Source organism: Calypte anna, chromosome 1, assembly GCF_003957555.1.
Source record: "Calypte anna isolate BGI_N300 chromosome 1, bCalAnn1_v1.p, whole genome shotgun sequence".
Taxonomy (NCBI): Eukaryota; Metazoa; Chordata; class Aves; order Apodiformes; family Trochilidae; genus Calypte; species Calypte anna.
This window is the reverse complement of record NC_044244.1, coordinates 57,410,481-57,426,702: the sequence shown is the minus strand read 5'-3', so window position 1 is coordinate 57,426,702 and position 16,222 is coordinate 57,410,481. Positions and strand designations below refer to the sequence as shown.

Below are 16,222 nucleotides of genomic sequence, written 5' to 3'. Positions count from 1 at the left end.
TGCTACTGATCTTGCTGTACTGATCTTGATTCCCTATTTAGTATTTCTTATTTTGTTCGTCTTCTTTTTGCTGTGGTGCCTGTGATGATCCTGCAGTTCTGGACCCCTTGTCAGACTTGATAAATAGCTCTGCTCTCTTTTACAGCCAACACCAGCAGAAAACCTATTGATTTTTATTTATTCTGATGGTGCTGCAGTAGTCTTGTCATCTCCTGTCAGTATGCTGGGAAGCCTCTCCTCCATTAACCAACCATTAAAAGAAAACAGAACACAGAAATTAAAGAAGAGAGCACGCCATAACTTAGCATTGTCCTAAATAGCCTCTGAAATGGAGTTTGTGTTGAGGCATTTTCTTCCAAACTAAGGGAGACACAAAGCAGAGTTTGCCATAACACAGCAGAATGGCGTAGGAAAATCCTCTAATGTCTCGCTCAAGCATGTAGATCTTCCAGGTTCCACTAGGACATAAGATCTCACAATCCAGCCTCTGGAGATTCCTTGATTTGCTTTTATTCTGCTTGTGCACATTGTTCAGAGGCATTTTTGAAGGCTCTCTGGAAATTGCTATTGTTACTCAGGAAAGCAAGTGTGCTCACGTGAGATAAAGCCAATCACTAATGTAAAGGCTGATAGGTGAAATGGGAATATCCTTGAGCAGCAAGTCAGTGCCTGGTTGGGCTGCTCCCTTTGGTAGGTTGTGCCCATGAATAGCAGGGCCCTGCTTTGAAGAGATGGAAACAAATCCTCTCACTAACATCTCCCTTGTGCTCTGCTCGTTTCCAGCTTTTAATCAGGGACTTGAAATCTGCTAGAGAGGCAATTCTTATGTTAGGAATATATCCTTTTCCTTCTCCTATCTTTACATTTAATTCCATTTGTGAGACAAGAAGCCCAAGTACAGCTTCTGTGTATTATGTATGAGTACAGCTTCTGTGTATTATGTATGAACAGCGAAGTCTTCAGTGTGTCTGTCTACAGTAAATATGATCCTGCTTTCTACTTTGCTGTTTGGGTTCTAGTAACCAGGGGAATAATGACAGCAAATAGTGAGGACCACATCTAACTACAGGATCGTGACTCTGATGCCTCTGAACAGTGCAAACATGCCCATGCACCGTGTGTAGGCAGAATCAGAGTCTAACTGTTGTTATGTGCCAAACAGCACATTGGCAGGATTTATACAGCAAAGCCCCTGGCATCATGAAAACCCTAACCCCAAATACTCTTCTTTGGCAGAAAAAAATAAATTTGGACTCTGGGCTACTCTTGCTATTAGATAACTGGCAGATCAAATATTTACAGAGACCATATTGTTTAGCTTTTTTTTCATCCAGTTACGCTCAGCCAATCTGAACGCAGAGCAGCTGGGGTTTGTTTACCCACCGAGGGCTGAATCTCGGGCAGGTTATGCAGCTTTTTTGTTCTGACTGGCAAATGAGAATGTATAGGAAGTCAGGGGTACTCAAGGCAGCACAGGTCAACACGTCTGCCTCTGTGCTGCTTTTCAAAGTTTGATATAATTCACATCCCCCAACACTACTTTATTTTTCTTGACAATTGAACAAAGTGTTTAAAGTGTTAAGGGACTTCAGGATATTTCAGCTTATGGTCTTTGTAGTTAACAATCTTGGACTAATTTATGTCCCTCAGGGGAATAAAACCCCAAACCCAGAATTTTTTAGTAGATATCTCCCGTTGCTTTCATATGCAAATAATTGTCTCATTGATGTGACTTGGTCCTATCATGCCTAACAATAAATCAAATCCATGTGCCCCCCCCCTCCCAATTTTCCTGGTTAGATTTACTAATAAAAATATCTTATGGCTAGAAATTAGTTGCAATGGTATTTTGAAAGGCCAATGGAATGTTGGGAAGTGCAAATGTTCTATGACATGCCTTGGCCAGGGGTGTGTGCCCTGCCATCTCTGCCAGCTGTTGGAAACCAACAGCAACCAGCTGGGTGCTGCAGGCTTGGTGATGTGATGTGGAATAAAAGACAAAATAAGGCAATTATAGAAAAATGTGAAATTGTCACCATCTGTTTAGAAAATATCATACCTGTTAAAATAAGGATTTTCATTGTGTTCTGCTGGACAGGTTCAGTTCACTGGAGGGGTTGGACCCAGAGATTTTAAAGCGTTTCACCCTGGCTCAACCTGTTGAACAGAAACATGTTAATTTTTTTGAACCATTTGAGAAGACACTCACTACAAGGGACCTTCTTTAGAAATCTAGAAGGGGAAGAAAACTGCCACATAACATGATGTGCACTTCCCAAACATGTAACAGCTACTTCTACTGAAAACTGACTTTGCTTCAGAATTGTCCTGTGAGACTGTGGCAAAGCTTAAATCAATCCAGCTTTGGACTATAATAGTGACAATGTATATAGGTATGGGGCCTCAAGAGCAGCTAGACACATTCTTGATTCAGGCTTCTACCTTTGGAAAACACATTAGATGCTCCTGCATTGGCCTTTTGACTGTGTATAGTCTTGCCCATGTGTTAGGATGGCAGTGTGCCCATGCACAAAATGTTATGCCAGTTTCACAGAGGTAGAAGTGCCAAGCAAAATGGACTTGGCTGGGCAGGCTGCACAGCTCTCAGAGTGTGTTGAGATGCTGCAGTAAGTCTTTTTTGGTATCAAGCACGTCAGAGGAGCAGGACAAGTCTGTTCTCATGTTTGTTGACATCCGTATGCTGAAGGAAGTTGTTCAAGAAGGAAAGGCAGGTTTCTGGGCATATGTCTGCTGATGCTTGGCATAATTGTTGAGGCAAGACTGTGGCATGAAACTGTAGGCTGTAAGGATCTTTGGGCAGTCTGTATAGGGAAAGAGCTATAGAAGATAATACTTTCAGGGCGATGGTTGGATTGCTGATGCTGCACCCTTCCTCTGCTCCCTAGTAGGTGAAATTAAGGCAACTGCCTGATGATTTTCATATGTAAAATGTTAAAGAGAAGGAGAGCTGTAGTGAGGTCTTGGTCGTTGCCTATGTCATGGTTTCCATGAAGGGTTAAAGAAGAGACTGTTGCACTGCTGGCTATATCCAGCTTGTGGGTATGTTTACACATCATGTATCAGTGACTGGAAAGAACCACTAGCTGAATAAATTCACATGAATGTCAATTGAATGCCATCACCCCTCAAAAAAAAAACATTCCTAAGGTAGCAATAAGAGTTTGCCCTCAGCAGCCCGTAGTGCTATACGCAGTGCTTTCAAATTGTACTTATTAAATCCCTCAGACAGCAGGAAAGCAGGATGGAGATGCTGAACCTCTGATGCTAGTATCTTTACAGGACTTTGGGGCCATGGAAAATATTATTCCCTCTGCCCTGAAACATATGTAGCCTATATGTAATGTACTGTAAATATGGATTGTGATAACTCATTAGCTGGAACAGGGAACGACTAAAAAGAGAGAGGATGTCTTTGCTTGATACTTCTCTCTGTATATAGCCACAGCTGGCAAGAACCAAAGGTCAGCTAAGTGACAGAGACTCTTGTATTTAGATCTGGAGCTAGAGAAAGGCATCTCTGTAGTGTGTACAAATTTTTTTAGCAGTTACTCCCAACATTTCACCTTACCTGTGCAAGAGTTCTTGACCACAACTGCAGCAGATTCTATCTCTGTCCCATCTACTGGATAAAACTAATTTTGAAAAATTGATTTGAAAAAAACAAACCAAAGCATTTTACATGGTTTTCACAATGCAATGTGTTCCTTTCTAGATGACACCGCTACTAAACCAGGCCTGCGACGTCCTGCTGTGTAACTTGAAAGTCTATGCAGATTCTGGCAAAGCTTTTGATATCCAGAGGTATGTTCAACATGCCAGAAATTAGTAGCAGATTTTAAAAGAAAAGGAAAAGTCAATAGCAGCAGTTATTCTAAATATGCACTTACTGTATGAAAGATTTTTTTTTCCTCCCTGGCTCTTAAAAGTGGAGACCATAGTTTAATAGAGGATGTGTCGATAGATGCCTTTTCTTCCTGGGGGCAGCCATTGCATGCTTGAGAAGTAATTTTGGAAGAGCATCTAATGTATTTCTAGCTGTTGTTTAATGAAGTTGTAGCAGCTGGAAGTGGAAAGGAAAGCTGAATCAGTGTCTGTCCAGTCTGTTCTCTGTAATGCGCCAATAATGTACAAATACCGGAATTGATCTAGTATCAAATCATTTTAGTCCATCACCATCTTGCTTTTTGTATATGGTTTTTTTTTTGAGCCCTTAATAATTTCTCCTCCATTCCTCCTAACCCCCTCTAATGGCACACTAGCCTTTTGTGAGATGATGGGATCAGTACTACAGATGAGACTGCACCATTGATTTATAAAATGACACTTTAATATTTTCTGTGCTTTGCTTCCTCCCCTTTGTTCTGCATTTAATATCCAGTTATCTCTTCTGTTGCTCTTTCGTCAGAGGTCTTCACTGAACTGTTCACAGCACTGTCTAGCCTTTTCTCTGAGCAGATAAATTTATTCTAGGACATATGACATATGAGCAGTTCAAATGCATTCTTTCTAATAGGCTCTATTTTGAACACACTTCAGTTGCTGGGTTGGTCAGTGCCCTCTGAAATTCTTCATGATTTCCCCCAGACTGGATCATTGCAAATAATTTTGTTTCATCTAAAGAAATAGATATTTAGCCACAATTCACCCATTTCTTTTCAAGTACAGAGGCAAGTGTATGTGTGCACACAGAAATCTCTTTTTTAAACATCTGAAGAGATACTATGAAATTTTTAGATGCATTACAATTAGCTTAGTGCTCTGATGAAAACTGACCTTTTCAGTCCTTCTAGGCTTTTCCCTTTTTTCTATTTGTCCTTTTTCTTTGCCTGGTCTTTAAGCTATTGATCCATGATAGGGTTTCACCACTAAAGAGGCACTCTGTAAAAGACCTTTTGAGAGTCTAAATGAATGATGTTGACCGTCTCAGAGTATGATCTTCCAGTTGTTTCATAATACTACCATTTCAGCAGGTTTGACATATATATATAAAAATGTGATTTTCATTGCACTGCAGTTTTCCAGAACTGCCTAGGGAGCTATTTTTGGGATTTAAATACCCTATCTGCAGCCTCCTGTTGTCTTGTACATTGGTTGTACTTTAGCCATTTTTTTCCAACAACAATTCAAAACCTAGATTTTAATCCTTTGCAGTATATTTGAGGGGTGGATGACTGAGTGCTTCTGAAACTACTGTTTTATTGCAGTGCCTCCTCTTTTAACATTTCAATTTCTATTAATGCTTGGGGTTTTTTGTGAAAGAGTTCAAAATGCTAAGAAGTTATTTAGCTTTGCATTACTGCTGTTATTTTCCGAATCTGCTCTGGTGTCATCAACATGACAATGCCCAAAAATCATAGTTTACAAATGCTGCTTCACAACATAGATACAGGATAGGCTGAGCCTGAGTACTCTTCTTCTCAAAATACATTCTCACTCAAGTTAAAAGAGATGCAGTAAATTCTGAAGTTTCTAGATCCATAGTCCACAAACTGTAGTTCTCAAAGCATTTGCTGCTCCTCTGCAGAGATACTGATTTTACGTAGAGTCAGTTCCTCTTGGTTTTAGCCATGTTTTTATGTTACAAAGCAGCCATCAAGAAGATGAAGGAAATCCTTAACAGAAAATTTTCCTTAAGCACCTCTTGTCACTGAAAATGTAGACTGGACTGGTAGTAGATGTGGTTTCTACTTTATAAAATGAGACAGGACTGATCTCTTTTATTAGGATGCGTGGTAAAATATTTATGAATCTTGACCTGCTGCATTTGATTTCTAGGTAATAACAAATAAAATTGTTTATTTTTTGTAATTTTTTAGTGGAATTGTTGAACTATATGAGAATGTGTTCACTATGTAGACAGAGAGGGGAGTTATTAAGCATCAACATTTGTCAGAATGATGGAAGCATCTCTTGTCAGCAAAATTAAAATCTAAAAGCAAAAAGAATATCAGAGGCAATAATTAATGTTATGTGATGTTTGTTGAAGCAAGATTTTAATGAATACGTGATTTTTAGCTAATGATTTATCATTCTTCAACTCAATGCAGGTGTTACAACTGCTTTACCTTGGATGTTGTTGGTAGTGTAGCTTTTGGTACTCAGGTGGATTCTCAGAAGAATCCCGACGACCCCTTTGTTAAGAATTGCAGAACATTCTTTGAAATGTCTTTGTTTAAGCCTCTCCTCATTCTAATGCGTGAGTATAGTCTACCTTTGTCTATTTCTTTATGATGATGTTCTACAAGTTGCTCCCAAATTGCAAGAAATGATGGAGCAGGAAGCTGCATAGCAGACTTTATTTCAGAGATGGTCAGAATTCAACCTACAAGCCTAATATACACTTGAGATTGCCACCACATGCTCTACAGCTCTTGTCATCAATAATGTAACTTTCTCCAGAAACTGAAGAGTCTGAGGTGGTGATAACTCCAGGTTGATCTGAGGGGGAGGTTTCTGGGACCTGGGACCTGTAGTTTGTACACTATCCCTTAAGATATGCTTCTGCATTAAAACAGAGTAGCTACAGTAACTTACAGCCTGAGAGTAAAGCTGTTGTGCACTCGGTTTGCTTGGTAGAGATTGAAATCCCATCCATAAACAACAGTCGGCTAATAAGCCACAAAAGAAAAGAGGTGGAGAAACCTAAGCAGATAGTGCAAGCCTTCCAAATTCTCATTTGAATAGCAACAGTACCTTGGTTGATGGCTATATACGATAAAGTGCCAGCACAGGCTGTCACTAAGACAGTGCATTTATTTTCAGGTGAATAGACAGGGTATGCAAGAATATGAGGTATAAAGCCATTTAGTTCTAGGGCATAAAAGCTAAGGTTTTACAGTGTCTGTGGCATTGTTAATACATGGGCACTAAGAATCATAGCTGAGGAAACCACAGCATGATTTGAGGATGCTGAGGTTGCCATCTCCTTACCTAGACCTGCTTGTAGTAGTGTCAGGTGGCACAGTGGCAGAGTTGCCCATCTGATCCTGCTGGCATTACAGATTGCACCTGTACTAGCAGCACATGAACTGTTTCCTTCTGGAGCTCTGTATCCAAAATGTCCTGGGGTTAATGTTTAACCTGATTGCAAAGTGGGATTTATGACTAATTTCCGAAGGGACAAAAATGTGCCTCTATACATCTTAAGACCATGTCCTTCATTAAAGAAGGTCTATGTAGGGTTTAGGCTTTCATTCTTTGATCTACCTCTTTCTGGTGATACATTATATGGTCTGAATTTCCACACTATTCAGCCCTGATGGCCAGGCAGGATTTATTAGTTTTGAACTATTCATAAGTCAATTAAGAGTTTATTAAGATTCAAGACTTTACTCAGGTGAAGTCCTGACTATAAAGACCATGGTCTGGAGACCATTCCTGTGATTACATCCTGCTTCCACAGTTTGTGGCTTAGAAAAGTAAAATAAAGTAGCAAACCAATATCCTAATGATGGATAACTGCAAATGAGAATTACTACTACAGAATTTCATGGATCAGTGCCTAAATTGCTTGGGTAGTTCAAGATCCCCCACTTTCTGGATGTAATTGCTTGGGTAGGTAGGGAAAATAATTCTCACCTTTGTTGTGGTTTGTCTGCGGCATCAAGAAGCTGAATTGAAATCCTGAAGCATTGTGGATGAAAGCTTGGAAAGCATCTGTCTGACAAGAGAGTCATGGCTAACGTGGAATTTCTTTAAGATTTAATTTCTTTAAAAGAAATTTAATTTAAACATTTAATTTCTTTAAAAGTTTCCTAACTTTAAGGAAATCCTTTACTAGCCCATGGGGGTAGAATAAAAAGAAGAAGGGAAGAAGAGGGAAAAAAACAAAACAGGTTTCATAGAAGTGACACAGCCCACTTGATAAGTTTTGTAGTATTTATGAAAAGAAAGGAACATTATATGCTTTTATAGTCTTATTCTGTGTTTTCCCCTTTAAAATCTCTTACAGTTTCTTTCCCATTCATAATGATCCCATTGCTCCGGATTTTGCCAAACAAGAAACAAAAGGAACTGAATGGTTTTTTTATCGAAACCATAAAAAATGCAATTGCCTTCAGAGACCAGCAAGATGCAGTTGAGGTAAGGCTATTTCTGTGATAAATATATGGATAAGCAAACGTTTTGAGGAAAAAATTGAAAGTGGCATAAACCTCAGTTGAAAAAGCAAACTCGGTCTGTTTGAACATTCAAAGCAATTTAGTGAAGATTTTATTCATTTTTAGCTTTATGTACCATCAACCAGGCTCTGCGTTGATGCAGAATTTGTTAACACATTACAAGAAAGACTGCTTCTCTTAGTTTTTCTGTTCAAATAAGGATGCAGAAAATGTTACATCTGGGATGACTTTCCAACCCAGTTTCTAGACCAAGAAGGAAGGATTCACTCTGTAGCTTTTTTTTTCTCCTCATTTTAAATTCAGGTGTTTTGTCTGTGCTACTTTTCCTTAATGACCAGAGAAAAGGGAGCCCCCCACTGATTGTTTTAACTCAGTCATTACCTAGAAACTGAGGCAGGTTTTATACAGTCCTGTGGCAGTTCCTACTCCTTTTGAAAATGGAAAAGACCTGCTTAAGAGCAGACACTTAATACTGAGATTGCCATAGAGAAAGGTAGTGAATTCTGCCTGAAGTGTGCATACTAATGGTATGTGTTATTGGCAAATCTTTTGTTACCCATGTATTTTTCTTTCTTCTGATGTAAGACTGTTTTGGCTTTTTTAGTTTTGTTTTAATCAATAGTACTTTATGAAGTACCTGAAGGCACATGCATTTCTATGAAAGTCTCTGTTTTTAATAGATTCAGAATATATGCATGTGCTTCAGTTCTGTGATGCAAATGTTCTTCAGGTCTACTTTTGGACTTGAAGAATGGACCTTTTGGATCATTCTTTACTACACCTAATATTCCTAAAAGCAAGTCAACCACACAATTATGGCTATGTAGTAAGAAATAAAGAATATCAACGAGCATTTAATTTTAAAGGTAACTGAGACAAGTTTTGCATATCAGCTGACATGAAACACACTACAATGTATACATTAAGAGCATGCTAATATTGAAATATGAGATGTTTTTTCACTTTGAGTTGAAGAACATTGCTGATGGGATAACAGAACAGGTAAGAATGGATCTTCCCAAATTCTTCTAACTGCTTAGCCACAGAGATGTCAACTTTCAGGAGAAAATGCATTTTAGTTTATCCTAGGTTACATCCAGGACACATTTAAAAATTAAATTGGCTTTCCAAGATATTGTTGATTTTTGCTGTGTTCATTTCCTGCTCGTTTTCTTTGACTTTTACTGCAGTGAATTCTCACTTCTGTATTTGTTTTATTTTATTCCCACATACTTGTCTTTCCTCCAGCTAACCTCTAGTAGTCTTTGCCCCTGTTAGCCTTTAGGTTTTTGTCTCCATCCTTCTTTACATACAAAAGTCTTGGGAGCACCATTGATGGGCCTTAACAATTCATTATTCATAAACATGGTTCCTGACCCAGGCTTAGTCTGGAGGAATATTTTCCAACAGGGGTGATGTATATCTAAGCTGCTTGCAGACAACTTATTTCTAATGCTGAGTGAGATCCATTGTGACCTTTAATGACATACTGGTGTGGAGTTTGGAATCAAGGATTTATGCTGAAGGGGTCTTATTGAAAACTGTACTCCGTGTATCACTTATAAAAGGGACAATGGAACAATTTTATGTGGTTAGAAGTAGTTAAGGTATTAACTACTGTTAATAAAATTCAATGTGTTTCTATGATAGTAGCACTGAGGGAATTGATCGTGGGATAAATCCTTCATTATACTAGAGATGTTCACTCCCTCAAAGTGCCAACTCAGATAAAGGACAGAAGGTGGGTATGGCTAGGGAAAAACACAAAGAAAAGCAGTTTTCTGATGATGAGAGCAGAAGGCAGTATCCTCTGCCTATTTGGGCTGTTTGCAGGTTTCAGTGGTTGATGGAGCAGAAGTTTAAGGTTATATTGGAAGAGATAACACATGGCAGTAGCTGCTGAGTATCGAGGCAATGTGGAGGAAAGTACAAGGTCCATGTTTGCTGTATCAGTGTATGCATGAGTCCACGACTGGCTATGGTCCCACCTGCTCCTGGGCTTTTGCCTACTTTGCAAAATTGCCACTTATTTCAAATGCTGGGAGTTAGACACTTAGGACCATATTTTGAGAGCACATTAAGTGCCCTCTGCAGTCCAGGATCATTAGCACAGCTTTGAAATGTGAATGGAAATTCTGGAGCTTCCTTTTTTTCCCTTTTAACTGCCTGTCTCCTTACATGTTCCTAGAATTTTGACTGGTTAAGGTTGGTGGCACATGAGTCACGTTACACGTATGGGCAACTTAATAATCTGCCAGGAACATAAAAATGGTATGTGAAACAGATCAAAATGCAGCTGTGTCCAATTTACTGCAGAAATGTAGTCTGTAGAGATTAGGTGTCCCAGATAGCCCTGGATATGAAGGAGAATTATGTCCTGTGTCCTAGGTCTCCAATGATGAAATGTACCCACTGAAGTCAGTCAGAGTTTTGGCAATGAATTTTAATGAGGCTGAGATATAACCGGTAGCTACTGGTTCTTTGTGCTAATAATGGGAGCTACAAGCAAAGCCTTACAGTCTCCCCATGCTGCATTAAGGCCAATGGGTATTCCTTTGGTTGCCACATTTCTAGATCTTACACTGTGCACCTATTTTACTCCTCATTGATTTTTGTCACCATTAAAAATGCTTATTTTTTTTTCTTCTGGGAAAGAAAAAAAAGGAAAAAAAAAAGCGCTTTTGGAACAAACTAAAACAATTAAAATCTCCATGAAAGTGATTCAGCTGAAGCTTTTCTTCCTCTCTTCTGTAGCTAATGTGAACAAAGAATAAAGGAAGGCCAAAAAACAATGTGACAAGCAAAGTCAGCCTGTTATCATCCCTGCTCTATCAGTAAATGAAACAATGGTTCTGAATGCCTAAAGATAATCCCATGGGCAGATAGTAATTTTACAGCCAGGTTTGGATCTAATAATACACTTGTATCTTATGAGATCCGTGATGTCACTTTTTCTCATCCCATCAGTTAGTGCTGCAGATGTCATTTTAATTACATATTATCTTTCTTTGGTCAGTCAAATAATTTCAGTCCTGGATATTCCAATCATTTGGCTTATGTACAAAACATTTAGTGGTTGTACTTTAGCAATTTTAATATATTACATTTATTCATGGATTCAAATTACTGTAAAATGCTTTTCCCACTATTTACAGAAGAGTAAATTTACCCTGCTCAGAAGAAACAGCACAAATTTAATGCACCACTTAACACCTACTTTGAAGACTCCAGAAGGATTTAAGTGTTCAAATACCTTATCCTGATTATCTGTCCAGGTTTAAATTTTTCCCTTAGGCAAAATTTTTCCAGAAATGGGGCAAATAGAGCATTTGTTTACTTCCATAAGTTATAATTTGATAGATTTAAAAAATTTATTAATCTGGTATGCACTATTCATATCACTATTCATAAAATTGTTGTTTTTCTATCATGTTATATCTCGTTACTTAACCTACCAGTCTATTTTAAAAGATGGTACCTAGACAAAGGAGTCTTATATGGCCCCTGAAACTGAAACTCCTTTTTAAAATTGTGGGTTGAAATTTAGCCATCTCAGCAGGTGAAAGGCCAGGATTTAATTTGTAATCCATAGTAATGATAACAATTGGAATGATACAATTCGTGATATTTCAAAGCATTATTTTTGGAAAATCACAACAGAGCAGTGGCAAAACTCACTTTTCAAATATGTGCCCTTTGACACGGAGAACTGGAGAATTCACAGAGCCTGCCACACGTTCTTCTGGCATCTCCTGATTTTTCCAGTCATCCTGTCTGCTGTGAATGTGTACCTCAAGGTCACTGATCCATGCCAGACAGATAGTGACCTCATGATGTCTCTGATGATGATCAGCTGTTTCTTGGTGGTCTCAAGCTGACTGGAAATGAGAGGATGATGAAGCACAGGGAAGTATGACCAGAACTGTGTTCATTGGCATCTCAATTGGCAGCTTAGTCTGGCCAATGATCTATGAACTACCTGCTTTTTTTGGTGTAAGTGCAGAGCAGACAGAAGTAACCACAGGAGAAGGCTGTGCTGCTGTGAATCACACTGCCCATGAGCCATGTGATGTGAAGCCACAAAGAAGCTGCATGGTGCTGTCAGTTCTGGTGATGATCTGGTCTCCTGTGAGTTGATACAGCCCTGGGATGCTCTGTACTCTACTGTGCTAGGTCTAGATCAAAAGATGCTCCCCTCTGGTCAGCAATTGCCAGTCAACAATTGCAACCCCCTCCAGTTTTCCCCACTTCTCATCTTTTTCCCCACCAATCGTTTCTCCAAGCCCCTGGTAAGTTCAGTCATTGGCTCTGCTGCCTCCCTTGGCTACCCGCACGCCTGGGCAGACATGTGTGATTCCTGGTGTGTGTAGGTCCTCTGGTTCTTCTGCCTAAAAGGGTCAAGAAACTTAATTTTGAGGAAGTCTGAAACTAAGCTGTTTAAACACTTGTGAAGAAAAGAGCTGCCCTTTCACTACTGGGTAGCAATAGTAATGTACTATAAGGAAGTGGTATTTTTGAATATCTTTCTGGGAAATTATGGCCTGGGTACAACTTTAATCTCTGGAAGATTGATTCCCAGGGAAAAACGTTCTATGAGCTCCCCCAAATGCTTTACGTAAGGGGAAGAGGGACATACATGTGTGTACCTGCATTCTGGAGGATAAGGGACAATCTGAAAACCTAATTACTGTGGCACTCTGTTCTTTTCTCTTCCTTCCCCAGCAGTTCCCTGGAGTTTTTTCTTTTCATGAACTAATGAACTATTTTACTCAAGAGCTGCTTGAAATGAGTTGAGCAGAGGTAATCCTCCTGAAAAAGTCTGATCCTCCTCTTGTCAAGGGAAAACTATACAATTACTAAGAAAACTTAGTTTAAAATTTGCTAAATACTATGTACATTCCAGGAACTCTGTGTGTGTTTGAACTGTGGAAATGCAGTACAGATGTTAAAAAGCAAATATTATTCTAAGGAAACAGCAGATGGAGGAATTAGACACCTTCTAATAGTGTGCAGTTTTCCTGCCTTTGTAGAAAACCAAGCAAAACTTGTTTATAGCTAAAAGAAGGTGGTGTCCATTTAAGGGTATGCACACCATGTGGCAATACTAAATAATCTATATTTATTGGTTTACCAAGTCAGTAAAACAAAGGATCAATCTGGCCCTTTTGTTTTTCTAAGTGTGTAGGAGGGATGCTGTGATTCTGTTTCCCTGGTCTGTTCTCATAGTTTGATCATGTCATTATCCTCTGCCACTGCTGGGTGGAAATGTAAAGTGGGCTTTTCAGAAAGGTAAATGTGTGTCTCAAAGATATAAAATGAATTTGTGCTAAATAATGGGTTTGAACTAAAATCTCAAACTTGTGTCTCTACTGTTTTGAGCAGAAGGATATGATTCCTGGAGAATATGTTAAAAACCTTTTGAATGTTAAATCTGTTCTTGGGCAGCATGCAGTGATTCTGAGAGGAAAAAATGTGGCATTATGTTAAAAGGTGTTTTAGTTATTCATCTTCTTTTAAAAATCAAGCCATTACTGCTTCCTTTTAAAATTCCTTTCCACATTTAAAGAAAAATCATTCCTTTTTTTTTTTTCTTTCTTTCTTCGTTTTTCTTAAAGGTGTAATGAATTTTATAACTTCCTCAGGATTTCTTAAGTGAGCATTAAAACATAGGAAGACCTCAAAACCTCAAATGGAGATGATCTTGAAATCCCTATTACTTTTGGTTGCCAGTTGAAATTTCTTGATCAGTCTGTTATCTTTCCAACGATGAATTTCAGGTCTATGAAATGTGATCTTTTAGTTTCAGGCCTGGACTAAAGCATCTGGCTGAGGTGCTTTCATCATGAAATGCAGTTCTGCAGTCTCTCTGCTCAAAAGAGATCAAGGACAGAATAAGTAACGAGAGTGGTGACTTTCTCACCTCCCTGAGGTGTGTTGATGGGGAAGCAGGAAGAGTTTTGCATTACTGCTGCAGCTGTCCCAGCACACCAGTGAGCCCAGAGTTTTACGACTGCTGCAGTAATGAAAAGAGAGTAAATGTCTGCTAGAGGTTACCTGCTGCCAGCACACACATACCAGGTCTGTTTGCTTTCATTCACCTTTTGAGCTTATCGGGCTATTTCTACTGTCTCCTCAGTAATGGATCAGAGTAGTTTATGGATCCTAGGCAAGGAACAGGCAGATGGTATAACATATTTATTATCTGCCCCACTCCAGCAAACTCTACAGCATCCATAACAAAATCATCTTGGCATCTGGACACTTTCTCCCAAACCTCCAGCTCTCCTCAGTCCCTTTTAGTCTTTTTTCAGCCACTGCTGTGCATCTTCATTTCTCATTCTGGGGGTGGCAGGAGTGGTGTCCCTATCTCATGTTTCATGTGTCCCACTTCAGCAGCAATCTGGTGTTCAAACTGCTGTCACGCACGTGAGCAATCCCACTGACATCTTGGAGTACTGCTCATGTGCTCCAGTTTGCAAAGCTTGGGCCGAGGGATAGAAATGAAATCAAAGAACTAGGGTGTTCATACTGATTAGGCTGCTGAAGTTTTTGGGTATCTCGAGTTGCCAAGAAAGTATCTTGCGGACAGTACTGAGAAAATGTGATTATGTCTGCAGGAAAAGTGGTGGAGCTCCTTCAAAAGCCCTGAAAAACCCCAATGGTAACTTTGGCCCTTTCTGGGAAGAGCAGGGGAGGTTCAGTTGCTCTCTTTGGTAGGATTAATCCCCAGGAAATCATTAGGCCAACTGGATGTCTTCAGAGTTGTAGGGAGGAAGGACTGAAGTGGTGTCAGTGAGATTTACATGCATTTTCCTCTTGTTTTCACTTCTCAGTGTACAAAGTGAGGATGGACATTTGGCTATGCTGACTGACCTACAGCACATGAGAAATGTCTTTTAATTGAGAAGGGTGAGATTTTTCATCCTGAAAAAGTCTTTTTCATCCAGAGTAAAATTAAATAAATCTACGTGTTCCGTTGTTGGTAATGTCAAGGGTTTTAGTGACTTTGAAAAATTGTGTTTATATGGTAAGGTCAGTCACTTAAAAGACTGTTTATCAAAAAGCCAGGCCAAAAGATAGCTGAAGGACTCTTTCAAATAATATTTGCAGAAAAACAGGAGGAAAGAATTAAAAGGTAAACTTGTCCTCTCCAAAAAAACCTGTCCTGTTCTTGAAGGGAAGATCAGATGTCTTTTTTTTTTTTTCCCAACTATACTTACACCTTCTTTTAAGCACTTGTTCTCATGGCTATACCCTGTTTTTCCTCTTCTTGATACTGAAGAGGAGGGAGTAGTCACATTTTTGGTTTATGTGTTTGTAAGAATAGGAGCAGCAAGAGCTCATTGTGCTTTGAAGGAGGGAATCAGCAAAGCCCAGTCTGTGCCACTCAGCTTTGTGGTGGCTTGACCAGCACAGGTGAAAAACAGAGGATGAGGAAGCCCCAAAAAAGGGGGCTGTTCCTTTTAAGAGCCCGGGTCTCTTACTTCTCTGCAACCTAGATCTTGCCCACCCCATCATTAATTTTTTGCTTTACCCTTCCTTCCGATGGCAAGGAGACCCTGTGCTTGTTATCCAGAGAGAAGTTTAAATGCTGAAAATCCTGTTTATGCCTGTGGTAATTCCCTGTAGGCAATAACGTCAGTGCTGGCCACTTGTCCCAGCCTGATCCTGTGCTAGTAATGAGTATTCGCAGCATGCATTTCAATGTCTGATTAAATCTTTCTGAAAGGCCATCTGTTTGAGGAGGATGTGGCATAGGCTTTAATACTTTTTATACCCAGTACTCAATACTGCTGTTTCATGACCTTAGACATGAAGTTTATCTCTTGGTTAGTTAATATTTCTCCTGATACTCTGATAAGAGAAAATAATTGGATCGAGGCTGTTGCAACCTTTTGGGTCACTGTCTGTCTTTGGAGAAATGTTCCTAGGTGCTGGGTCACGGAAGTGAGACTTTGCTATGTCCAAGGCTGAGAAGAAGGTATCTGTTTTCTGGGAAGGCAATAAAGGGTCTCGAGATTTCTTTCTTTTCTAATACTTGAGGCAAAACCTGGTGTAGTCATATATCTGGTGATACATGC

The 16,222-nt window shown here is 39.4% G+C and overlaps 1 protein-coding gene across 6 annotated transcripts in view; it reads left to right on the top strand.

The window, feature by feature from the left end:
• The window catches only part of TBXAS1 (thromboxane A synthase 1), a 244,161-nt gene that overhangs the window by 146,792 nt on the left and 81,147 nt on the right, over window positions 1-16,222 (top strand). For all 6 annotated transcript variants that reach the window (XM_030468312.1, XM_030468305.1, XM_030468310.1 and 3 more), the window contains 3 exons: window positions 3,734-3,822; window positions 6,069-6,217; window positions 7,973-8,103. In XM_030468312.1, coding sequence (XP_030324172.1) covers window positions 3,734-3,822; window positions 6,069-6,217; window positions 7,973-8,103 — 369 coding nt within the window. The remainder of the gene's footprint in view (window positions 1-3,733; window positions 3,823-6,068; window positions 6,218-7,972; window positions 8,104-16,222) is intronic.